The sequence below is a fragment of the Oncorhynchus mykiss genome, chromosome 7 (assembly GCF_057628025.1).
Source record: "Oncorhynchus mykiss isolate SJ-2025 chromosome 7, ASM5762802v1, whole genome shotgun sequence".
Taxonomy (NCBI): domain Eukaryota; kingdom Metazoa; phylum Chordata; class Actinopteri; order Salmoniformes; family Salmonidae; genus Oncorhynchus; species Oncorhynchus mykiss.
In genome coordinates, this window is record NC_143028.1 from 31229969 (window position 1) to 31256724 (window position 26756).

The following is a 26756-nucleotide window of genomic DNA, read 5'->3' on the forward strand; positions in this document are numbered from 1 at the left end:
TCCCTCGCTAGCTGTAATTATCAGCTATCGCTGCAGCTGTACACAGCCCATCTGTAAATAGCACATCCAACTATCTACCTCATCCCCTTATTGTTTTTATTTACTTTTTTTGCTCTTTTACACACCAGTATTTATACTTGCACATCATCATCTGCACATCTATCACTCTAGTGCTAATTTGCTAAATTGTAATTACTTCGCTACTATGGCCTATTTATTGCCTTACCTCCGTACTCCTTTTGCACACACTGTTTATAGATTTTTTTCTATTGTTATTGACTGTACTTTTGTTTATCCCATGTGTTATTGTTTTTTGTCACACTGCTTTGCTTTATCTTGGCAAGGTCGCAGTTGTAAATGAGAACTTGTTCTCAACTGGCCTACCTGGTTAAATAAAGGTGAAATTAATACAAATAACAAAGTAAAGAGGAAGTAGAATCCCTTACTTCCGTTGTTTATATGTGCCCATTGCAAACGTTCGAAAATGAGAGGGATACTTAACCCGTACAGTAGGTGGCGGCATCCACCACTAACGTATGTTTGTGGACCTCCGTAATACCATAGACGAAGATTCGTTTGCTGCTTGTTTATTCCGTTGGTGATAGCTATATAAAGGAGTAATCACGTGTCCACACCGTCTATTTCAAAGACCGTTGGCAGATTTTTTTCGTTCTTGTCTACTCATCCAACACCGGTCTCGTCATTGCATCCTCACAAATGGCTGATCCCAAATACGCCAACTTGCCTGGAATTGTAAGTGGCTTGTTAGCTTGCTTGCTATTCACATTGTCGCGTTGTTAGTAGGTAAGCACAAGTGTTTATAAGATGTTTGATGAATGCTAGTAAATTACTAGCTAAGCTCTAATCAAAACCACAGAGTCCCGGCAGCTAGTTAACTATTTAACGAGTTATCCAAACGTTTGCTAGCTAGCATTGGTTTGCCACACATTAGCCTGATATGGTAAAAACATAAAAATAAAAAAGCCTGATATGATAACGTTATCGTACTAGCTAGTGACCTAAGCTAACGGTAGCTAGTCAGTGTCTGACTCCTGGTTAACTTCTTATATGCATTGAAATTGACCGTTAAATAACAGACATGTCTACAACTCATCACATTTCTAAACGTAGTCTTTGGACGGATAACTAGCTATTAGTCAGGCTAACAAAACATGCAGCAGCTACCTAATCCAGTGGTGTGATTGAATGTTGGCCAGCCAAACTAGCTTGCTAACCAGCTATAGTAGCTAGTTAGCGAAATTTGCTTTTGGTGGGTCCAGTCATTGGGTGGGTGGTTCACGCTGTAAAACTGATGACTACAGTCAGTACAGGGAACTAATTTGGCACTTCATCTCCTTTTATTCCTGATATTTACACTAGTGACTTGACAGAAGTACGCTTACATATCCTGAGCTATGTAACGTTAGGCATTTAAAAATATATATGTTATTAACACAACAAATACAAAAAAACAGAAATGTACAATTTCATAAACCTAACAGTCAATTTGTTAAATACTTTTGTAGTGCGTATTGCTTTTTTTGTTTTTATATTTACTGATAATTTCAAAATAATATTTCAATTCTATCTTAAATAATGTGAAGAGGGGTTTGTTCTCTGCCCACTTCATTTTATGGACAAAGAATCTTCCATGAAAGATAAACAAAATAACAATGAAAGTTAAATCAGGGTCCATATCATTTGGATCAAAAATAAAACATAATATCAGAGTCTTTCAAATTAACATTAATAGTTGTTTCTTTTAAAATAAAATATTCTAACTCACACCAAAATCTTCTGACATAAGAACAGTCCCAAAATAAATGGTCAAGAGTCTCTGGGTCACAATCACAAAATACACATTTGTTATCAATAGCTATGTATATCAATAGCTATGTAATAGCTCTGTGTATAATAAAGGTTTTTACGGGGTAGATTCTATGAATGAGTTTGTATGATACTTCTTTCACCTTTATTAGATATACAATATTTACCAGATAACAATGCAACTTTGTTCCAATTCACTTGTCCTAGGGCTGCATTCCAGTACATTTTAGCAGAGAGAATAGTAACATATTGATATAGTTTCCTTATATACATGTTATTACATTTCTAGTTTAAAATGTAAATTCCTTCTAACTGTATTGAGGCTACAAAATCCTCAACAGTTGCACTTGGAGTATTGTTATATTCTCCTAAAAGAAGAATAGCACATTTAGGGATGGCTCTAACAACAATTTGATACTCCTCAGGGGTGAATGTAACATTGTGTGTTCTAATAAATTCTGGATAATCATATAGCTGTCCATCATTATTCAATAATTTACCCATATCAAAGTTGCATTTAAAATAATATTAAATTAGGGATGATATTCCAAATGCAATCCTTATTTCTTAAATAGTTTTGTATCCATTTAATCTTAAATATTATATTGGAGGTTTTAAAATCCAGAACATTCAACCCTCCCTCACCTTGGGTGCTACAAACGTTAGGCATTTAGCTGCCGAAACTGAATTGGAAATGCAAATGAACAAACTATAAATCGATATCATGTTTGTAATGGCTTTTCCAAAATTCCAATTCAAATTGAAATACAAAAAAGATATTGCATTATCATTTTCATGATAGAGTATGCATAATGCCTACCAATATGAATAATAAATAGAAAAGTGTGTTTATTTCATTTCCACATTTAAAAACTACATGTAAATACTGAATTGACATAATTTCTCATGTTTGCCATTTCGTTTCCTTGTGACAGCATGAATTGTGACAAAAAGAAAATGGCAAGTTACAATAATTTTCCATACTGCGTGGTTTAAAGGGATACTATAGGATTTTATATTCTACTTCCCCAGAGTCCGATGAGCTCATGAATACCACTGACACACAATCAGTTAACCGCTGCTCTAACATTGAAATCTAGTATATACACCCTTATCCACACCATTCCACAGACAGGATCCTGTGAACCATCTGTATATGTCCTTAAAAACACATAAAACCAATTTTTATCTATATATCTCTCCACACATCGTCTCAGCCCATTCTCTCCTGCCCTCAATCATGTCCACATCTACACTTGGTTTAGGAAACTCCCCCGAGGCCATATTCTACCACCTTCTGCCCGATTGTCCACTGCTTACCAACTACTTGGTAAGCATTCCCCAGTTGCCGTATGCTTCTGGACCCCCTTTCAACCTCGCCCAGTACGCTAATGCAAGTTTGTCCTGCCTTATCCTCCGTTGCAGTTGACCACTATCCACAGGGAGGCGAACTAGTGAGGGCCCAAAAAGGTGACACTTTTTGGGCCCTGCTAGGTGGATAAAAAAGAAATACAAAATTCTAGTGATTTAGGCTGGATCCCTTTCTTGAAATGCAGTTAACTGTGTACTTATTAAACCCCAAATAATATGATCTACATTATCAGTCTCTGTGTGTAAAATAAAGTGGTTAATGTGATCCTAACTCGTAGCAACAACAAAAAAAGTGTTACCTAGACTTAACTACAAATTACACTCAAGTCCACAGAATAAACAATACATTAATATTGCAGTTAGTGTTGATAGCCATCTTATTAGATGCTTGTGACCACACACATTTTAAATATTGCACTTGGGGGAAAAAACCCATCTTAAAGTAGAATTAAACAAACAGGCATTCAATTTTTTCTCTCTATTATAGTGACCACTATAGTAGACATCGATCAAGTGCACAAGGATACATGTGCAAAAATAACGTTCACTGAGTAAAAAATGTAATAATCCCCCTGTTATAGTATGTCAAGTTCAACAAAATGAAAGTAATATCTTTGGGCTACAGTTGCAAGAAAAAGTATGTGAACCCGTTGGAATTACCTGTATTTCTGCATAAATTGGGCATAACATTTGATCTGATCTTCATCTAGGTCACAACAATTGACAAACACTGTCTGCTTAAACTAATAACACAAACAATTATGCATTTGTATGTCTTTATTGAACACACCATGTAAACATTCACAGTGCATGGTGAAAAAGTATGTGAACTGGTTTTCTGTAGTTGCGGATCAGACCTGCACAAAGGTCAGGAGGAATTTTGGACCATTCCTCTTTACAAAACTGTTTCAGTTCAGCAATATTCAGCAATAATTTTCCCATCGGATCTACACGAATCACGTTGGTTACCTATTTTGGATTTAAAAACGCTGAATTCCGCCGAAAGGTGACTAGTTTGCATCCCTGTATCCACCTGTAATGCCTCAACAGGTGTCGTCTTGAAGGCCCCCACACGCAATCTCAGGGTCCTAGACTGTATCCTTTCCATGCGCTGTAGTACTGTTTTGACTGCCGATCCATATACACCCATAATTCAAAGATGACCTTAAACCTGGTACATATTTTTTTTTAATTTAACTAGCCAAGTTAAGAACAGATTCCTATCTCAGTTGTTGAATCTTGTTATGCCTATACAATTATGTACACATGTTAAATTTGCTGAAAATAAACGCAGTTGACAGTGAGAGGACGTTTCTTTTTTTGCTGGGTTTATCTGAGTTATTCAGGATATAATCTTTGCTATGCTGGCTAGGCCCGCCGGTGAGCAAGGCGGTTGAGGGAGGGGATACGGGGAGACTGACAGGACATTATGCTTGCTGCAAGCTACTAGTAATGATGGCTAGTATCTATACTGATCAAAAATAATAACTGCAACATGCATCATTTTCAATGATTTTAGTGAGTTAGTTCATATTAGAAAATCAGTGAATTTAAATACATTTATTAGGCCCTAATCTATGGATTTCACATTAATGGGCAGGGGCGCAGCCATGGGTTGTGATGTGAGGGCATAGTCCCCCCCCCCCCCCCGGCCAGTCAGTGAAGTTTTTCCCCACAAAAGAGTGTTATTACAGACCGATACTTTTCAGTTAAATTAGCTAGCTGTCCGGGTGGCTGGTCTCAGATGATCCCGCAGGTGAAGGCACCAGATGTCTGGGCTGTTGTGGTTACATGTGGTCTGCGGTTGAGGTTGGTTGTACATACTAGAGGTCGACCGATTAATCAGAATGGCCGATTAATTAGGGCCAATTTCAAGTTTTCATAACAATCAGTAATGAGCATTTTTGGACACCGATCATGGCCGATTACATTGCACTCCACGAGGAGACTGTGTGGCAGGCTGACTACCTGTTATGCGAGTGCAGCAAGGAGCCAAGGTAAGGTGCTAGCTAGCATTAAACGTATCTTATAAAAAACAATCAATCTTAACATAATCACTAGTTAACTACACATGGTTGATGGTATTACTAGATATTATCTAGCGTGTCCTGCGTTGCATATAATCTGACTGAGCATACAAGTATCTAAGTATCTGACTGAGCGGTGGTAGGCAGTAGCAGGTACTTAAACATTAATTCAAACAGCACTTTTGTGCGTTTTGCCAGCAGCTCTTCGTTGTGCGCCATGCATTGCGCTGTTTATGACTTCAAGCCTATCAACCCCCAAGATGAGGCTGGTGTAACCGAAGTGAAATGGCTAGCTAGTTAGCGCGCGGTAATAGCGTTTTAAACGTCACTCGCTCTGAGCCTTCTAGTAGTTGTGGCAATACTAAAGTGCCTATAAGAACATCCAATAGTCAACGGTTAATGAAATACAAATGGTATAGAGGGAAATAATCCTACAATTCCTATAATAACTACAACCTAAAACTTCTTACCTGGGAATATTGAAGACTCCTGTTAAGGAACCACCAGCTTTCATATGTTCTCATGTTCTAAGCGAGGAACTCAAACGTTAGCTTTCTTACATAACACATATTGCACTTTTACTTTCTTCTCCCACATTTTGTTTTTGCATTATTTAAACCAAATGTAACATGTTTCATTATTTACTTGAGGCTAAATTGATTTTATTGATGTATTATATTGAGTTAAAATAAGTGTTCATTCAGTTATGTTGTAATTATCATTATTACAAAAACAAAACAAATTGGCAGATTAATCGGTATCGGCTTTTTTTGGTCCTCTAATAATCGGTATCGGCGTTGAAAAATCATAATTGGTCGACCTCTTATGTGGAGTGCAATAGAGATTGTATCATCTGTGGATCTGTTTGGGCGGTATGCAAATTGGCGTGGGTCTAGGGTTTCTGGGATCATGGTGTTGATATGAGCCATTACCAACCTTTCAAAGCACTTCATGGCTACGGACGTGAGTGCTACGGGTCTGTAGTCATTTAGGCAGGTTGCCTTTGTGTTCTTGGACACAGGGACTATTGTGGTCTGCTTGAAACATGTTAGTTTTACAGACTCAATCAGGGACATGTTGAAAATGTCAGTGAAGACACCTGCCAGTTGGTCAGCACACGGAGCATATGTCCTGGTAATCCGTCTGGCCCCGCAGCCTTGTGAATGTTGACCTGTTTAAAGGTCTTACTCATGTTGGCTACGGAGAGCGTGATCACACAGTCGTCCAGAACAGCTGATGCTCCCATGCATGCCTCAGTGTTGCTTGCCTCGAAGTGAGCATTGAATTGATTTAGCTCGTCTGGTAGGCTCGTGTCACTGGGCAGCTCGCGGCTGTGCTTCCCATTGTAGTCTGTAATAGTTTGCAAGCCCTGCCACATAAGACGAGCATCTGTGTAGTATGATTCAATCTTAGCCCTTGACGCTTTGCCTGTTTGATGGTTCGTCGCAGGGCATAGCAGGATTTCTTGTGAGCTTCCGTGTTAGAGTCCTGCACCTTGAAAGCTGCAGCTCTACCCTTTAGCTCAGTGCGAATGTTGCCTGTATCCAATCACCTTGAGTTTTGTGAAATAGTCACAACCCAGCAATTCAGAAAGGTCCAGCAGTTCTGGGAAGTTTCATGGGCCTGCTCCTACTTTGTTAGATGGTACAGACATTTAAAACCCTCAATGAATGCTTCGTGCTCAAGCACTGTGGTTGGCTCGAATGCAACCATGACTGAGGAGCCTGTGAACAGGACACACAGACCGACCGAGAGAGGGAGACAGCACAAGCACACAGTGTGAGACCTGTGCCAAAAAAGGAAACTAAAACAAAATAAAATGTTAGATTGCACTATATAGTCTGACCACTTTCAGATAATTCCTTTGTTTTTGAATAGCCACATACCAATATATCCCCCTGTAGAGTAACTTTAGTGCATCATAGGTTGCTAGCTATCTGGTAGAAAATAACCATGCTAGCTAGTTATCCAGCTAATTGTTTCAATCCACCTTCCAAATGTGAAATTACAAGCCACTTACCGTACCTAAAGGTGTTCTACGCTGGTGTCTTGTTGTGAAGGTAACCAGCTAGCTATGCCAGTGGGCGGGCAAACTAACATTAGCCAGTAGTTCCTTTTTCATAGCCAGCTAGCGATCTAACTTACTGGTAGCTAGCTACATATATTACCATAATTAGTTAGCTACTATTAGCACCCTGTGTCCCCTCCACTGAGCTTTATAGTCCCCTCCCGTGAACTTCTCGCACACACTGACTATTCTTCTTCTTATGTGGGGTTTCACACTGGCTGTTCTTCTTTCGGATTGGGTTGGTGGATCACATCTATCTTAAAGGGTCATACAATGCCACCTACTGTACTAAAGTGTAATGCCAGGCACGGCCTACCTACATTAAATTCTCTTCATTATTCTTGTTCCTAAAAGGAAAACTGTGCACCACCAACTAACCTTACACCTATATACCACAATACAAAAAATATATCATCACCCCATAAACTCTTCTGCAGTAAGATCTCGTACTCCTCTGCAGCTGCCACCTACACTCATTAAAAACCCACTACCCCATTCCACTACTTTGACCCCATCTGCTCCTGCACCATGCCAACGACCTGGGAGGACGGGACATCATCCCTCAACACACGTTGTAACTGTTCTGAAGTCAAATCTCATATACCCAGATACGTCTCTGTAGCTGCCACCACAATATCTATTCACTATTCACTGCTATGAACGCTAAGAAACCAACCTTACTAAAGCATAACTCACTCGTTTCCCTATCCCTCTGTGCTGGCACAAATCTACTACATCTCTGGGATCCTCTCTGGATCCCTTACACTTGACCTATCCTCCACTTTCTTTACTGCCTCAGCAAAGGTCACCTTCTGCTCTATTCTGACTGGCCACATCAACCTGCCTCTCTCGCACCGGACACTTCCGATCCCCAGCTACATGAGCAACCCTACAGTTGACACGCACAACTTTATCCACCGAAACGACACAATCCTCTGTCCCATGCCCTCCTGCACATTTCCCACATCTTGGAATCTCTTGGAATCTCCCTCCTACAACATGACCATAAAGTAGCACATGAAATAGCGCAGTGGATTCTGAACAAAAGTCCAAACAGGATATCTAAAATATCCTAACAGAACTTTGTCTGGTAGAGACTCAACTCAAAAGGACTGACAAGGACTCCTCTGTTTCACCTCGCTCCCCACCGGTTGGTTCTACGTCGCACGAACCAGAGGGCGTCACAAACACCAGGAATTTTCAAACTTCCACTTTCTCTGAAAATGTCACTCCTACTGGTCCAGATTGTTATTTATCATGTCTGACGCCATTCTTCCTCAACATACATCTTCATACTACACTCAGTTTTTCTTCTTCCTCGCTGTCTATAATCACATCTATCCGTTCACCACGCTCATCATCCGCTGCATTGCTTGCAGAGCACACACTGATGGTGTTTCTTCAAAACCCAACTTCAGTTCCTTAGCCCATTTTACAAGTCTGGCTATCTCGGACCTCTCCGTGCTTCCTTCACCTTCCAAACATTTACCACGCCGCGGCTCTCCAAACTGGCGGTTGTTGCCGGGACAGCCTAAGTACACCCTACAGCGACACAGCTGCGACTGAAAAGGATCTTATTTTTTTATGGGGATGTAGATCAGCTTTAATATTGCAGAATTGTGGCTTCTATCAATGTAATAGTTTAAAAAATATATATATATTTTGTATATATATTTACTCTACCATCCCTCCCCTAATTGGAGTAACCTAATGGACAACAACACTTAGCATGTATAAGCTGGCAGTAGATGCCTATTATACATTTAATGGACACAGTACATTTTACATTTAGTTATCTTTTGTTTGTTTTTAGTCCCATCCTTCAGCTACCCTCAACCCCTCCCTTCTATCTCTGAAGACTATCCAGTTTTGATTTCTATTTGACATATATTTTTAAAGTGACAGTTGCTAGCAAGCACAGGCAACCTAACCTCTCTTCCACCTCACGTTACCGAAACCCCACCCACAGTTTTTGACAATCAACCCAGGTCGAAAACGGTAACACAAATGAGGAAACTAAATAGCAAATTAAGCATTGTGAATGATTGATAATTTTGAATTTTGAAAGTCTTAAACCACAGAGTATGGAAAATCATTGTCAATTGACAATTATTTATATTTTGTCACAGTTTATGCTATCACAACAAGGAAACTCGACTTTATCTCGGGCCTAACACCCGTGCCAATACCCTCCAAACACTGGCTTCTTGGCCTTTATCACTTAATCAGAACACAAGTAGCTAGCTATGTTAATGTAATATTGATTGATTGAATGATTTTGTATTCATAGGCGTCCAACGAGCCAGATGTATATGAGACCAGCGAGCTGCCAGAAGATGACCAGGCACAGTTTGAGTCGGTGAGTGAAAGTTGGAGGAGAGAGGAAAGAAGGGATTGTGGAGAGCGAAAGGAAGAGTTAGCAGCATGACTTCCTCTATGATAACCACTGCATGATACAGAGTGGTTGGTTGTTTAGTTGATTGATTAGCATCTCTGTATCATCGTGCTGGCTCATGGATCAAGTCTGCTGTAGAACATACTTAAATGTCGTTTGACTCCCACTACAACCTAATAGTGGTTTCCCTCCCATATCCCAAACCCTACCCCTCCCTCCTCGTGTCTTGTTGTTGCCTTCTCTCCCCACCCACCCCCCCTGGAAGGCTAGTTTGTACAAGTAAGAGGTTATTTTTGTCTCAGTGCGGTTAACAGCATGTGTTGTAAATCCTTCATGTCCCCTTTTTCTTCCCTTCTTCAAATTGGTTGGAAATTGAGAATAGCCTACTTACCTGACGACGTAATGTATCCCATTGCTCTGTATCAATTCTGTTTTATTATTTTTTTTGTTGTTGTAATGTGCACTTGGCCAAATGGTTTATCACTTTTGTAGGGAGTGGTGTTTCTCACTTGATTAGTGTTCATGCAAGACATTTAGTAGGCCTAATAACCCTCTGTTTTCACCTCGACATAGAATTGTAGCACGTCAGATGAAATTGAATCTAAGATGTTTCTGTTATTGTATGTGCTGATAAGAGATCTGCTAATGTATTTGTTTTAACATCCCTTTCGCCCATTCATAACAGTGTACATGTTAACAGAAGCTTAGTAACTAAAGATTGTTACGAACTACATTGCTTATCAAACACTAGGTGTGATACTGCAACACACTCTGAAACCATTCAGAATGTCAATTGCAGATATGCATTAGCCTACTTTTAATATCTGAAGACCATCAGGATTTCATCATACCCACACAGTTTCTTAATGGATGGGTGTTGCACTCGGTTGAGTTTATTTACTTCATGGCGCTAAACCTATTTTCTTTCTAACCATCTCGTCTTTGACTTAGGGGCTCAGAAATTGCTTTTCCCTCCTGACAATCCCCTCCTTCCACTGACTACATGATGCTGACAATACCAAGTACAGGATTACAGGCTTCAGTAAATAGTGAGGGGCTCAGGGCATATGTTGCCTACACACACAGGATATCAGTCACACATTCGGTGTGTGATTTGTGATGTCAACAGTCTATAACCAATGCTGCTAATGTATCACAGTAACCACAGCGCAGGCCCTGTGGGGCTGAGAGAGAGAGAGAGAGAGAGAGTGAACCGCGACGTCATGATGATCAGACGGTCAGCCTAGCTCAGAACACTGTTCTCTTTCTTGGCAGTGATGGGCTGGCTGCTACTGTTGTGCGTGGCATGTGATAACCATATTAATCTGTGTTTCTCTCTCTTTTCTACTCTTCCCCCCGTGGTCTTCCTCTTTCTCTAACTCTCCTTGGGAACCCAAGCTGGTAAGATCCTCAGTGACTGACTGACTTACCCCTCCCTCCCTCCCTTCCTCCTAACATCTACTTGTCATTCTTTTGCATGCATCTCTGTACTGTGTGTGTCTGTTTTTACTGTCTGTATTAGTGGTGATTAATCCCATAAGCCCCTTTGATGTGAGCTGATCATTTGAACCTTAGACACATTGATGACTTTATACTCAACCTAGTGCACAATTGCCTGAGGCTCCAGAATGATGCTCTTCAAGTTTGATTAGTCGTAGGTTCCCGAAACAACTAATGATAGGAGTCTGACTCTTCCAATGAGTAGATGCATGTCACGGATGGATTTATTAACAGGTAATAGCTGATCTCATAGAAGTCATGCAGAGATGAAAGACCAAAGCCACAGGAGAAACTCTGAATACCAAATAAGCTAAAGGCTGAAACTAAAACCAAACTCTAACATATGATGTGCTGTGGGTTTCATGCTACTGTATTCTTCACTCCCCCCTACCATTTTCCTAAGGTTTTAAGCCCCATAGCTTCCATCAGTCAGCTGTGCATGCGGTTCATTTTCATGTAGAGCAGTCGTTCTTGGATACCCCAGAGTCAATGTTAATTTTCCATCCACATTCTCTTCACACCCTCTTACACAATTAGTTGTTCCATTTCATTGGTCAATAAAGAGCTTGTTTAATCAGTGCGGAAATCCCGCTAGCGGGATCAAATTCGACAACATCCGGTGAAATCGGAGCGCGCCAAATACAAAATCGTAATATTAAACATTCTTGAAAATGCAGGTGTCTTACATAATTTAAAAGCTTAACTTCTTGTTAATCCAGCCGCTTTGTCAAATTTAAAAAAGGCTTTACGGCGAAGGCATACCATGCGATTATCTGAGGACTGCGCCCCACACACAAAAGCATTAGAAACATTTTCCAAACCAGCACAGGTGAAACAAAAGTCAGAAATAGCGATAAAATAAATCACTTACCTTTGAAGATCTTCCTCTGTTTGCAATCCCAAGGGTCCCAGCTACACATCAAATGGCCGTTTTGTTCGATAAAGTCCATCTTTATGTCCCAAAAAAGTATGTTTAGTTGGCGCGCTTGATTCAGTAATACACCTGTTTCCCTTGTTCAAAATGCATACAAAGGAATCCCAAAAGTTACCATTAAACTTTGTCCGAACAAGTCAAACAATGTTTCTAATCAATCCTCAGTTACCCTAATATGTAAATAAACAATACAATTTAAGACAGAGAATAGTATGTTCATTTACCGGAGATAAATAACGAAGTGAGCACCCTCATCCACGCGCGCTATAATCCTACAGCCAAAGTGGGAGCCACCTAGAAAAACTTCAAATTCTAGCTAATTTTTCAAAAAACAAGCCTGAAACTCATTCTAAAGATTGTTGACATCTAGTGGAAGCCCTAGGAACTGCAATCTGGGAGGTATTCCTTTGATTTTCCCAATAGCAAGGATTTGAATGGGCAGACACCTAAAAATAAATAATAATTCTGGATTCTCCTCAGGTTTTTGCCTGCCATATCAGTTATGTTATACTCGCAGACATTATTTTAACAGTTTTAGAAACTTCAGAGTGTTTTCTATCCAATTGTATGCATATCCTAGCTTCTGGGCCTGAGTAACAAGGAAGTTTACTTTGGACACGTCAGTCATCCGAATTTCTCAATACTGCACCCAGCCCTCAAGAAGTTAAAGATTGTTGATTGTGGACCCAGTTGAAACCATACATGCCATACCTTCGTAACTTTGTGTTCAGGATTAAATTGTTTCTCTTTTCCTGATCAATTCATAAATCGGCCATTTCGGTTTTCCTTCCTGGAGAATAGACTGGTTTCTCCAACTGAGTGTGTGTGTGTGTGTGTGTGTGAGAGAGCTGGAGCTGTCGTTGATTGGCATCTCACTGGGGTCCTCTTTCAAACCGTGTGAATAAACTCTTCATTGAGCTGTATCTTTGTGACTGGTTTAATGTATTGACTGTTAAAGACTACAGATGACAATTAGTTTTGTGGCTAGAATCTGGTGCATGGGCCCTGTAAAATAAATAAATTCTGGAGGCTGGATGTACACATATCTAATGGTTCTGGTTGTACAGATGCATAGGACTAGTTCCCAGATCATATTTAAAGAGTCAGTGTGACAGATGCCCCATGGTTAGAACACTAACAGCAGAAATCCCCATCAATCTATCAATCAACTGGGAATCAATCCTTAAGAATAATTTTGCCCTAGATCCACTCACATACCTCTCTATTCCCAAACCATGTGTACATATGCGACTTTGTCGAGATTGGCTGGTAAGATTTCTGAGTGGATTGGAGACGAAAGTGAAGAATATGGCTGCATCTCAATAGTATAAAGAGAGCTGAGATGCAGCCTGTGTCTGTTGCGTATTCCTGTGGTGTATCTGACATTACGTTCTCTCTGGGTGCCTCCCTCCATAACAGGAAGAGCTGTGCAGTGACAGTGTGGAGAGGATCGTGGTCAACCCTAATGCAGCTTACGACAAGTTCAAGGACAAACGCGTCAGTACTAAAGGAATCGGTCAGTCTACTACATCCAACAGCTGGATGTCCAGGCATGATATACAGCGCATTCAGACCCTTTGACTTTTTCCACAAGTTACAGCCTTATTCTAAAATGCATTACGTTTGTTTTTGTTCATCTTCAATCTACACACAATACCCCATAATGACAAAGCGAAAACAGTTGTTTTAAATATTTCTTTTTGCATGAACAAGTAACCGTTACATTATTTACAGAATTATTCAGACCCTTTGCTATGAGACTCGAAATTGAGCTCCGGTGCATCCTGTTTCCATTGATCATCCTTGATGTTTCTATAACTTTACCTGCGGTAAATTCAATTGATTGGACATGATTGGAAAGGTACACACCTGTCTAAATAAGGTCCCACAGTTGACGGTGCATGGCAGAGCAAACTCCAAGCCATGAGGTCGAAGGATTTGTCCGTAGAGCTCAGACACAGGATTGTGTCCAGGTACAGATCTGGGGAGGGTACCAAAAAATGCCTGCAGCATTAAAGGTCCCCAAGAACCCAGTGGCCATCATTCTTCAATGGAAAAAGTTTGGAACCACCAAGACTTTTCGTTGAGCTGGCCACACGGCCAAAATAACAATAGAGGGAGAAGGGCCTTGGTCAGGGAAGTGACCAAGAACCCAATGGTCACTCTGACAGAGCTCCAGAGTTCCTCTGTGGAGATAGGAGAACCTTCTTCAAGGACAACCATCTCTGCAGCACTCCACCAATCAGGCCTTTATGGTAGAATGGCCAGACAGAAGCCAATCCTCAGTAAAAGGCACGTGACAGCCCACTTGAAGTTTGCCAAAAAGCACCTAAAGGACTCTGACCATGTGAAGCAATATTTTTTGGTCTGATGAAACCAAGATTGAATTATTTTTGGCCTGAATGGCAAGCGTCTTATCTGGAGGAAACCTGGCACCAATCCCTACGGTGAAACATGGTGGTGGCAGCATCATGCTGTGGGGATGTTTTTCAGCAGCAGGGACTGGAAGACTAGTCAGGATCAAGGGAAAGATGAACGGAGCAAAGTACATAAAGATCCTTGAAAACCTGCTCCAGAGCGCTCAGGACCTCAGACAGGATCGAAGGTTCACCTTCAAACAGGACAACGACCCTAAGCACTCAGCCAAGACAACGCAGGAGTGGCTTCGGGACAAGTCCTTGAGTGGCCCAGCCAGAGCCCGGACATGAACCAAACCGAACATCTCTAGAGAGACCTGAAAATAGCTGTGCAGTGACGCCCCCCATCCAACCTCGCAGAAGTTGAGAGGATCTGCAGAGAAGAATGGGAGAAACTCCCCAAATACAGGTGTGCCAAGCTTGTAGCGTCATGTGTGTTGATTGAGGATTTGATTTTTTTCCATTTTAGAATAAGGCTGTAACGTAAACAACATATGGAAAATCAAGGGGTCTGAATACTTTCCGACTGCACTGTAGGGGCAGTAGTTTTCCACCTCACCACACGACCTGACCTGGAAGAACTTTTCCTGCATATTGTATCTTATTATTGTTATTATTATTAATATAGTCTATATGCAGAGCAGATGACCTCAGTCACATGATCAGGAAGACTCATGGCTCGCCTAACAGGGTCAGGGAAAACTTCTTGCCCTAGACATCAGGCATTTCATGAATTGGTCGCAAATCACCTAATATTCTGCTTTCTCCTGTAATAAATGTGTCTCTTCCAGACTTCTCAGACTGTATCAGTAAGGACAAAAGAGTGGGCTATGAGTCTGGAGAATATGAGATCGTGAGTAGACTCTGGGCCTACATTATTGAATTTCATATTGATCATCTTAGTTATATAAATATAAATAACACTTGAATTTCTGTGAAATCAATGGCAAGACCTTTTTCCATTCTAATCGTGTGTGTTATTTGCTGTCTGTTCAAGTGCTTCACTGTTTTAACTGGTTTTCCTCTCCCTCTCTTCTTTCACTTAATCCAACTTTTCTCCCTGTCTAGTTGGCGGAGGGCTGTGGGGTGAAGGAAACCCCCCAGCAGAAGTACCAGCGGCTGGTCAATGAGATCCAGGAGCTCAGTCATGAGGTGGAAACCATCCAGGTAGGGCCCAGACACAGTTCCTAGCAACCTGTTTGCTTCCTAACCCTTACACCCTACCCCCTAGGCCTAGACTATCCAGGTCAGACAGGAAGATCAGGAATCCCTTAAACCATCCTTTATGTACTGTATACACCATTTGACCTAGACCTACCCCAAATCAGTGGTTGCCCTTTTCACATCTGTCTCGCTGTCCCCCAGGCGACCACGAAGGATAGCAGTGCAGAGGAGCGTCTGACCCCAGTAGTCCTAGCCCAGCAAGCTGCCCAGCTCAAACAGCAGCTGGTCTCTGCCCACCTGGACACTCTGCTGGGACCACAGGCACATATCAACCTAGCTGACCCAGACAGAGCACTGGCCAAGTAAGTAAGGGAGGGGAAGGGACTCCTTTCTGGATCCCAGAAGAGCTCGCCAAGTGAGAGGACAGGGAGGGAAGTAGGAAGGGATTAAAAATGGTAGCAAATGCAATTTAGTCTCAAATGGTTACATACAGTAGTTGTCAGAAAGGGAGACAATATTACTTAGTCTTAGCAGTCGCTGCTCTTATTAAAGACCTAAAAGGCGTCAGGAAGCCTAGCGGTTAAGAGCGTTGGGCCAGTTACCGAACGGTTGCTGTTTTGAATCCCTTAGCCGACTAGGTGAAAAATCTGATGATGTGCCCTTGAACAAGGTACTTAAACCCTAATTGCTCCTGTAAGTCACTGCATAGGAGCATCTGCTAAGTGACTCAAATGTAAAAGACTGTCTTCTTATCCCCCTTATGTTTTTTCCTTACCTTCCCTCTCCCTTCTCCACCCTTTTCTTCTCTATTTGTTTCTCTCCACCCCCAGGCGTCTGCTAACCCAGCTGGAGGCAGCGAGGAGCAGTAGGAGGAGTACAGGGGAGGGGAAGGCCTCAGCAGCATCTAAAGCTCCCGATGGTGTGGTGCTCTATGAGCTGCACAGCCGGCCAGAGCAGGAGAAGTTCACAGATGCTGTCAAGGTAAGGGGCCCCGGGGCCATGGCTGGGTGTCTGCCAAATGGTCACCAGTTGCTGTGCATGCGCATGTGAGTGAAGAGAGCTCAATGAGTGTTAGCTTTTGTGTCTGTTGCGCTAGATGGGTTGGTGATGTAATGTTAGGTGTGTGAGGTCTGTTGACTAAATTATTTGTCTTTGTTACATGATTTAGTAGTTAATTCTCCATCTCTCCTGTGTGTAGATGGCAGAGCTTGAGAAGCGGCTTGCAGAGCTGGAGACTGCTGTGGGCTCTGGATCAGACAAACAGGGTCCTCTGAGTGCTGGGGTGCAGGGAGGCAGTCTCATGGTGAGTCTCTTCTGCACTCTTTTTTTCAGTACTGAACTCCACCCATATCGTCAATCACTGTTAATCCTTTGACTGATTTTGAGACATTCTATCTGTGTGTCATCAATCACTGCTTGGTACTGAGGCAGAATTACTAGATATTATTAAGTTCAACCTACATAACCACAACTTCACTTCGCGGTCATGATTGGAAGCCAATCAATCCCTGTTAACCTTGTGACTGTCTCTCCCTCTCCCCCCCCTTTCCATCTCCCTCTTTCTCGTCTCCATGCTGTCTCTTTCTCCCCCCAGGACACCATGGAGCTGCTGCAGGCGCGGGTCAGTGCTCTGGACTCAGCCACTCTGGACCAGATAGAGGCCAGACTGCAGGTTAAAACACCTTTACCATTACAGAGGCAAATACAAAACGGATCAGTGTCTGGGGCAACTTCAGCCTACTCCACACTGTCTTGCCGCTTCTAGTTGTCAGGAGGCCTGGAGGGACCTTGATAACCAACACCATTTGTTGTCGTACTGCAATACTACACTTATGTACATGTGATGATTTTGTGTTGTCTATGTATAGAGTGTCCTTGGGAAGATGAATGAGATTGCAAAGCACAAGGCAGCTATCGAAGATGCTGATACACAAAACAAGGTCAGTAACTACCTGTTTTTATGTAAACTTTTAAAATGTGAACTTTATACCGCATCTTAGGACTATTTCACACAACATTTTTAAAGTAATTGTGGGCTGACCAGGAAAAACTATTGGCACAAACTATGCCCTATTGATCAAACCCTGACAATCCACTACTAACCATATAATTATTCCGACTGCATTTTATAGCAACTCGTTCTGCTGTCAGTCAATATTGTTCACACCCAACCTTATCATTATTTGGTCTGCAACTTGTTCCATTAACTATTATTTTATTTATATTATTCCAATAACTGTTATGTTGTCTGTCAGGTGTCTCAGCTGTATGACGTGGTGCAGAAGTGGGACGCCATGGCAACCTCTCTGCCTCAGGTGGTGCAGAGGCTCATGGCTGTCAAAGAGTTGCATGAAGAAGGTAATAACTAGGGCTGGTTCAATTACTGTGTAACTGACGGTTATGGATAAGGACATGAAAATAAAATAACCAAGAACAAGTTCTCATTTACAACTGCGTCCTGGCCAAGCAGTGCAACACAAACAACACGGAGTTACACATGGAATAAACAAACATACCGTCGAAAAAGTCTATATACAGTGTGTGCAAATGAGGTTGGATAACGGAGGTAAGGCAATAAATAGGCCATAGTGGCGAAATAATTACAATATAGCAATTAAACACATTAAGCGCATAACTAAAGGCTGCCTGTACATGCGTCTTGGTCCTAGGCTTTGGGATAGTTAAAGGCCAGTTCCAGAGTACCTAAGGGACCTACTGGTTTGACTGGTAGACTTATTTGTACACTCTCAATGGCTGCCTAGTATTGAAATTTCCATGTAATATAGAAGAAGTTCATTCAAATGATAACTGATGTGGCACTTGGAATGTACTGTATTTATTTAGAACTTTTTGTTATGTCAGTTGAATCTACAAATCACTTCACATATTGATAGGTACACTTCCTGCTTTGCTCCTCTGGGGACACTCGCAATGGCTGCCAGTCCACCCATTATGCAATCATTGACTTGAATTGAGACACCCTTTCTATCTCTATGGCAGCACATGCAGTCAGGAGCACATGCTGTAAAAAAAAAAAATGTTTTGCTATTCGAAAGGTTATTACGGAGACCGTGGTCATTTGGCTGGCCAATTACGATCATCCAAAAAGCCATGACTGTAACAACCCTAGTAATAACCTGACAATCTCACCTGGTGTCCATACTTTTGGCAAACAAATTGTTATTTGAGTTGCACTGGATTCGGCTAGAATTTTGCTCTTTTGGGACTTGGCTTGACTCGCTGGCTGCGATTTACACAGGCAGCCCAAATCTGATATTTATTATCTGACAATTATTGGCAAAATATCTGATTGGTCAAAATATCAGAATTGGGCTGCCTGTGTAAATGAAGCTTTAGTATTGCAGATTGCTTAACTCTGATGGACCGTGTCTGTCTGTGATGACCTGACTCATCAGTCTTAGTCTATCTATAGCCATGCAGTTTGGTCAGCTGCTGACCCACCTGGACACCACCCAGCAGATGATCAACAACTCTCTGAAGGACAACGGAACACTGCTCTCACAGGTAGGAAACACTACATCACTCACTGCTTTCACACTGCTGTGGGACACATTTCACACTGCTCTCACAGGTTGGTAGGACTGCTGCTGGGACTGACATGTGACCTTTACACGACTGAGCTCTTGTACCTTTCACACTGTATTGAGCTGAACTGTACTGCACTTGTCTGTTTACCCATCCATCATATAGTTGCTGGAACTGTGCTGAAAAGGAGAATGTGAAATGATGGTGTGGAAAGGGTAATAAAGTTCTCTCGTCTACCCGGGACAAACATGTCCATGTACTTGATCCCCATGGTGTCACCTGTACATCGGGCATTGTCTTTTTTTGGGACAAAAGGTCTTACTCTTGTGTAGCTAGACAGCCTGTCCATTCAATACATTAAACCAAATAAATGCACTTAACTTAAAATCATTGTTTATGAATTACTATAGACGTATGTAATGATTTTGCAAGAAATATAAGTATTTTTATGTACAGTGCCTTCACATCCCTTGACTTTTTCCACATCTTGTTGTGTTACAGCCTAAATTTAAAATTGATTTAAATTGAGCTTTTGTGTCACTGGCCTACACACATTTTTACAAATGTAATAAAAAGCTGAAATGTCTCATCTAGGTATTCAACCCCTTTTATTATGGCAGGCCTAAATTAGTTCAGGACAAAATTTGCTTATCAAGTCACAGGTTGCATGGACTCACTGTGTGCAACAATAGTGTTTAACATGATTTTTAAATGACTACCCCATCTCTGTACCCCACACATACAATTATCTCTAAGGTCCCTCAGTCGAGCAGTGCATTTCACACACAGATTCGACAACAAACATCAGGGAGATTTTTAAATGGTTCGCAAAGAAGGGAACCTGTCTTTGTTGTCTTTATTTGTTTACAGTGCATTCGGAAAGTATTCAGACCATTTTGTTAAGTTACAGTCTTATTCTGAAATAGATTAAATGTCCCCCCCACAAATCTACATACAATACCCCATATTCACAAAGCAAAAACAGGGTTTTATATATTTTTGCAAATTTGTAAACGGAAACGGAAATATCACATTTACATAAGTATTCAGACCCTTTACTCACTACTTTGATGAAGCACCTTTGGCAGCGATTACAGCCTCAAGTCTTCTTGGGTATGACGCTACAAGCTTGGCATACCTGTATTTGGGGAGTTTCTCCCATTCTTCTCTGCAGATCCTCTCAACCTCTGTGAGGTTGGCTGGGAAGCGTCACTGCACAGCTTTTTTCAGGTCTCTCTAGAGATGTTCGATTGGGTTCATGTTCGGGCTCTGGCTGGGCCACTCAAGGACATTCAGAGACTTGTCCCGAAGCCACTCCTGCGTTGTCTTGGCTGAGTGCTTAGGGTCGTTGTCCTGTTTGAAGGTGAACCTTCGATCCTGTCTGAGGTCCTGAGCGCTCTGGAGCAGGTTTTCAAGGATCTTTATGTACTTTGCTCCATTCATCTTTCCCTTGATTCTGACTAGTCTCCCAGTCCCTACTGCTGAAAAACATCCCCACAGCATGATGCTGCCACCACCATGTTTCACCGTAGGGATGGTGCCAGGTTTCCTCCAGATAAGTCTCTTGGCATTCATGCCAAATATAATTCAATTTTGGTTTCATCAGACCAAAGAATATTGCTTCACATTGCCAGCAGCATACCACCCTGCATACCACTGTTGGCTTGCTTCTGAAGCTAAGCAGGGTTGGTCCTGGTCCCTGGATGGGAGACCAGATGCTGCTGGAAGTGGTGTTGGAGGGCTAGTAGGAGGCACTTTTTCCTCTGGTCTAAAAAAAAATATCCCAATGCCCCAGGGCAACTGCCCTGTGTAGGGTGTTGTCTTGCGGATGGGACGTTAAATGGGTGTCCTGACTTTCTGAGGTCATTAAAGATCCCATGGCACTTATCGTAAGGGGTGTTAACCCCGGTGTCCTGGCTAAATTCCCAATCTGGCCCTCAAACCATCACGGTCACCTAATAATCTCATTCTTCTCATAATGGCTCATTCATCCCCCCTCCTCTCCCCTGTAAGTATTCCCCAGGTTGTTGCTGCAAATGAGAATGTGTTCTCAGTCAACTTACCTGGTAAAATAACAGATAAATAAATAACATGGTCAGAGTCCTTTAGGTTCCTTTTGGCAAACTTCAAGTGGGCTATCACGTGCCTTTTACTGAGGAGTGGCTTCTGTCTGGCCATTCTACCATAAAGGCCTGATTGGTGGAGTGCTGCAGAGATGGTTGTCCTTCAAGAAGATTCTCCCATCTCCACAGAGGAACTCTAGAGCTCTGTCAGAGTGACCATTGGGTTATTGGTCACATCCCTGACCAAGGCCCTTCTCCCTCTATTGTTATTTTGGCCGTGTGGCCAGCTCAACGAAAAGTCTTGGTGGTTCCAAACTTTTTCCATTGAAGAATGATGGCCACTGTGTTCTTGGGGACCTTCAATGCTGCAGTACCCTCCCCAGATCTGTGCCTGGACACAATCCTGTCTCTGAGCTCTACGGACAATTCCTTCGACCTCATGGCTTGGAGTTTGCTCTGCTATGCACCGTCAACTGTGGGACCTTATTTAGACAGGTGTGTACCTTTCCAATCATGTCCAATCAATTGAATTAAAGTTTTAGAAACATCAAGGGTCTAAATACTTATGTAAATAAGTTAACTGTTATTTGTTTATGCATTTTTTTTTATTTAAAACAACTGTTTTCGCTTTGTCATTATGGGGTATTGTGTGTAGATTGAAGATGAACAAAAACAAATGTAATGCATTTTAGAATAAGGCTTAAAATGTGGAAAAAGTCAAGGGGTCTGAATACTCTCCCCGAATGCGCTGTATATCATGCCTTACTTGTCCCGAAGCCACTACTGTGTTGTCTTGGCTGTGTGCTTAGGGTCGTTGTCCTTTTCGAAGGTGAAACTTCGATCCAGTCTGAGGTCCTGATCGCTCTGGAACAGGTTTTCAAGGATCTTTCTGTACTTTGCTCCGTTCATCTTTCCCTTGATTCTGACTAGTCTCCCAGTGCCTGCTGCTGAAAAACATCCCCACAGGATGGTGCCAGGTTTCCTCGACATGATTCTTGGCATTCAGGCCAAAGAGTTCAGCAGGCTGTCATGTGCCTTTTACTAAGGAGTGGTTTCAGTCTGTCCACTGTACCATAAAGACCTGATTGATGGAGTGCTGCAGAGAGGGTTGTCCTTCTGGAAAGTTCATCCATCTGCACAGAGTAACTCTGGCTCTCTGTCAGTGACCATCAGGTTCTTGGTCACCTCCCTGACCAAGGCCCTTCTCCCCAGATTGCTCAATTTAGCTGAGCGGCCAACTCTAGGAAGAGTCTTGGTGGTTCCAAACTTATTCCATTTAAGAATGATGTAGGCCACTGTATTTTTGGGGACCTTCAATGCTGCAGACATTTTTTGGTACCCTTTCCCAGATTTGTGCCTCGACTCAATGCTGTCTCGGAACTCTACTGACAATTCATTCGACATCATGGTTTGGATTTTGCTCTGACGTGCACTATCAACTGTGGGACCTTATATAGACAGGTGTGTATGGCCTTTCCAAATCATGTCCAAACAATCCACCACAGGTGGACTCCAAGTTGTAGAAACATCTCAAGGATGATCAATTGAAACAGGATGCACCTGAACTCAATTTGAAATCTCATCGCAAAGGGTCTGAATAAGTATGTAAATAAGGTATTTCAGTTTGATTTAAAATACATTTGCACATTTTTTTTATTTTATTCACCTCGTCATTATGGGGTATTGTGTGTAGATTGAGTTCTTTTAATTAATTTTAGAATATGGCTGTAACGTCACCATGTGGAAAAAGGGAAGGGGTCTGAATACTTTTTGAATGCCCTGTATGTCAGGGACCATGTACATTGCACCAGATTTAGCTAGACAGCTAATTTTAATCTGTAGTCCCTGGGTAGAAAACAATCAACATCATTACAATGCTACAATATAGCACACTATTTAAAATGTGGGTGGTTGGGTGGGTGGATGGATAAATATACAGTAGTACCTGTAAAAAGTTTGGACACCTACTCAGGGTTTTTCTTTTTTACTATTTTCTACATTGTAGAATAATGGTAGATTACTCCATGTAATCCATGTGTAACTGTGTTGTTATATGTGTCGAACTGCTTTGCTTTATCTTGGCCAGGTCGCAATTGTAAATGAGAACTTGTTCTCAACTTGCCTACCTGGTTAAATAAAGTTAGAAAAAAATAGGGGAAAAAATGAAATAACACATGGAATCATTTAGAAACCAAAAGAATATATATATATATATATATATATAATAGATTCTTCAAAGTAGTCACCGTTTGCCTTGATGATGACAGCTTTGCATTCTCTCAACCAGTTTCATGAGGTAGTCACCTGGAATGCTTTTCCAACAGTCTTGAAGGAGTTCCCACATATGCTGAGCACTTGTTGGCTGCTTTTCCTTCACTCTGCGGTCCCACTCATCCCAAACCATCTCAATTGGGTTGAGGTATGGTGATTGTGGAAGCCAGGTAATCTGATGCAGCATTCATCACTCTCCTTCTTGGTCAAATAGCCCTTCCACAGCCTGGAGGTGTGTGTTGGGTCATTGTCCTGTTGAAAAACAAATGATATTCCCAGTAAACACAAACCAGATGGGATGGCGTATCGCTGCAGAATGCTGTGGCAGCCATGCTGGTTAAGTGTACCTTGAATTCTAAATAAATCTGTGTCAACAGCAAAGCACCATCGCACCACCTCCATGCTTCACAGTGGGAACCACACATGCGGAGATCATCCGTTCACCTACTCTGCGTCTCACAAAGACACGGTGGTTGGAACCCAAAAATCTCAAATTTGGACTCAGACAAAAGGACAGATTTCCACCGGTCTAATGGCCATTGCTCGTGTTTCTTGGCCCAAGCAAGTCTTGTCTGTTACTTGAACTCTGTGAATAATTTATTTGGGCTGCAATCTGAGGTGCACTTAACTCTAATGAACTTATCCTCTGCAGCAGAGTTAACTCTGGGTCTTCCTTTCCTGTGGCAGTCCTCACGAGAGCTAGTTTCATCATAGGGCTTGATAGTTTTTGTGACTGCACTTGAAGAAACTTTTAAAGTTCTTGACATTTTCCAGATTGACTGACCTTCATGTCTTAAAGTAATGATGCACTGTTGTTTCTCTTTGCTTATTTGAGCTGGTCTTGCCATAATATGGACTTGGTGTTTTAGGGCTATCTTCTGTATACCAACCCTACCTTGTCACAACTGACTGGTTCAAACACATTAAGAAGGACATATTCAACAAATGAACCCTCAACAAGGTACACCTGTTAATTGAAATGCATTCCAGGTTACGACCCCACGAAGCTGGTTGAGAGAATGCCAAGAGTGCAAAGCTGTCATCAAGGCAAAGGGTCGTTGCTTTGAAGAATCTCTAATATAAAATATATTTTGTTTTGTTTCACACTTTTTTGGTTATTAGATAGTTTATGTCTTCACTAGTATTCTACAATGTAGAAAATAGTAAAAATAAAAACACTGGAATCCAAAATTGACTGGTACTGTATATGAGTACAAAAATATAACCACAACATGTAAAGTGTTGGTCCCGGGTTTCATCAGCTGAAATAAAAGATCCCAGATAAAAAAAAGTGAGACGCTCTTGTCGTCCTTGTATTGTCCTTGCAATATGTAACAAACTGCTTAAGTGGTGGTGGGGCAAGGTCATGAGTGATCATAAACAGCAGAGAGGTGTCGGCATGGCATAATAATCTGTCCAAGCTCAGGTTGTATTGCTTAATGATATTGCAGTGGTAGACGGGTAAAAAAAAAAAAGCAGACATTGAATATCCCTTGAGCATGGTGGATTTATTAATTACACTTTGGATGGTGTATCAATACACCCAGTCATTACAAAGATACAGGCGCCTTTCCTAACTCAGCTGCCAGAGTGGAAGGAAACCGCTCAGGGATTTCACCATGAGGCCAATGGTGATTTTAAAACTGTTGGTTTAATGGCTGTGATAGGAGTTAAGAGGATGGATCAACAGCATTGTAGTTACTCCACAATACTAACAAATTACAGAGTGAAAAGAAGGAAATATTCCATAACATGCACCTGTTTGAAATAAGCCACTGCAATAAAATGTGGCAATGAAGTAAACGTTTTGTCCTGAATACGAAGCGTTATGTTTGGGCCAAATCCAAAACATCACTGAGTACCACACTTCATATTTTCAAGCATGGTGGTGGCTGCATCATGTTATGGATATGCTTGTCATTGGCAAGTACTAGGGAGTTTTGGGGATAAACAGAATATAGCTAAGTACAGGCAAAATCCTGGAGTAAAATGACCTAAAACACAAGGTCAAATATAAACAGGAGTTGCTTACCAAGACATCGAATGTTCTTGAGTGTCCTAGTTACATTTTGACTTAAATTGACTTGAAAATCTATGGCAAGACTTTGACAATTTAGAAATGATCAACAACTAACTTGACAGAGCTTTGTAACAACAATGTTTGAATATTTTCTGAAAGCACTATACTTTACCAATATTTACAATGACACCCCTGTTTGTGCATGGCCATTCGGTTACTTAAAACATCTTTAGTTTGATGGTGCCCAGATTATCTGTTTACAACTTTGACACTCTACCAGCCCCAAAGACTTAAGTTAGTATTTGTATAATTCATACAATCTTAGTTAAAATCACTTGTTTTCATAATTAGGCTGCTTGGCTCAGGGTCATTAACACTGTGTTACAATGGCCCCAAACCCTTGCAACCATGATAAAACCATATGCCTAGCAATAAACAAGTGATAAATGTAAATGTGTAGCTAAAATAGTGATTAAGTTATGTTTGTTTGAATTCGTTGATGTTTATGCTCAGGACAGTAAGAACAATGCAGCCAGTGGAAAAAATTACTGGGAGAGAATCTAAAAGGACATGTGCTGAGTGAATTTCATCACTCTAGCATGTTTCTGTTTGGGGAAATTGAAGGTGTTTCAATTGTCCCTTGTCACTATTGCTGCCAGTCTCCCCTACTGTACAGGCATTGACTCTGTTAACATATCCCCCTCCCAGGTGCAGACGACCATGAAGGAGAATCTCCTGTCGGTAGAAGAAAACTTTGCTGCCCTGGACCAGAGGATGAAAAAGTTCAACAAATAAATCTGCTTAGTTTGAAAAACTGCTCTTGGTCGAGTTTGGAAAATGTCGGAGAGGGAGAGATTGGAGTCTTTTCCACTTCTCTCCCTGTCTGTCTTCATCTATTCCTCTGCCTTTTTTTCTGGAAGCCGGAATGTTTGATCAAGTGGATTATAATAAAAAATGGAGACCAAATGTTCTTGTCTATTCTCCCTTCCCAACCTCTTTCTTTCCCATTGAAACATGTTATATTTGGTATGCAATGCAATACGCCACCCACTATACAGAATCCCATTGAAATGTTTACTTTGGCTGAAATGCATTATTATTATGGAGTGGCTGCGGATCTGACCATTTGGGGATCTTTAGTCTTTAGTCCAAA

The 26756-nt window shown here is 41.5% G+C and overlaps 1 protein-coding gene across 1 annotated transcript; it reads left to right on the forward strand.

The window, feature by feature from the left end:
* Window positions 1-467: 467 nt before the first annotated feature.
* LOC110527690 (dynactin subunit 2) lies at window positions 468-26569 on the forward strand. The gene is made up of 13 exons (XM_021609130.3): window positions 468-753; window positions 9584-9652; window positions 13542-13638; window positions 15331-15392; window positions 15608-15706; window positions 15905-16065; window positions 16534-16684; window positions 16902-17006; window positions 17298-17375; window positions 17572-17643; window positions 17959-18061; window positions 19137-19228; window positions 26312-26569. Exons 1-13 carry the CDS (start codon window positions 718-720, stop codon window positions 26396-26398), a joined length of 1212 nt encoding a protein of 403 aa, XP_021464805.1. The 5' UTR covers window positions 468-717; the 3' UTR covers window positions 26399-26569.
* The last annotated feature ends 187 nt before the right edge of the window (window positions 26570-26756 follow it).

What these genes read in the sequence shown, in the direction of transcription:
- LOC110527690 (XM_021609130.3), top strand. Translation starts at nt 718, where the DNA reads ATGGCTGATCCCAAATACGCCAACTTGCCTGGAATT. An exon ending in CCAGACAGAGCACTGGCCAA is followed by an intron (nt 16,066 to 16,533) that starts GTAAGTAAGGGA and finishes CTCCACCCCCAG; the next exon opens with GCGTCTGCTAACCCAGCTGG. An exon ending in CAAAGAGTTGCATGAAGAAG is followed by an intron (nt 18,062 to 19,136) that starts GTAATAACTAGG and finishes GTCTATCTATAG; the next exon opens with CCATGCAGTTTGGTCAGCTG.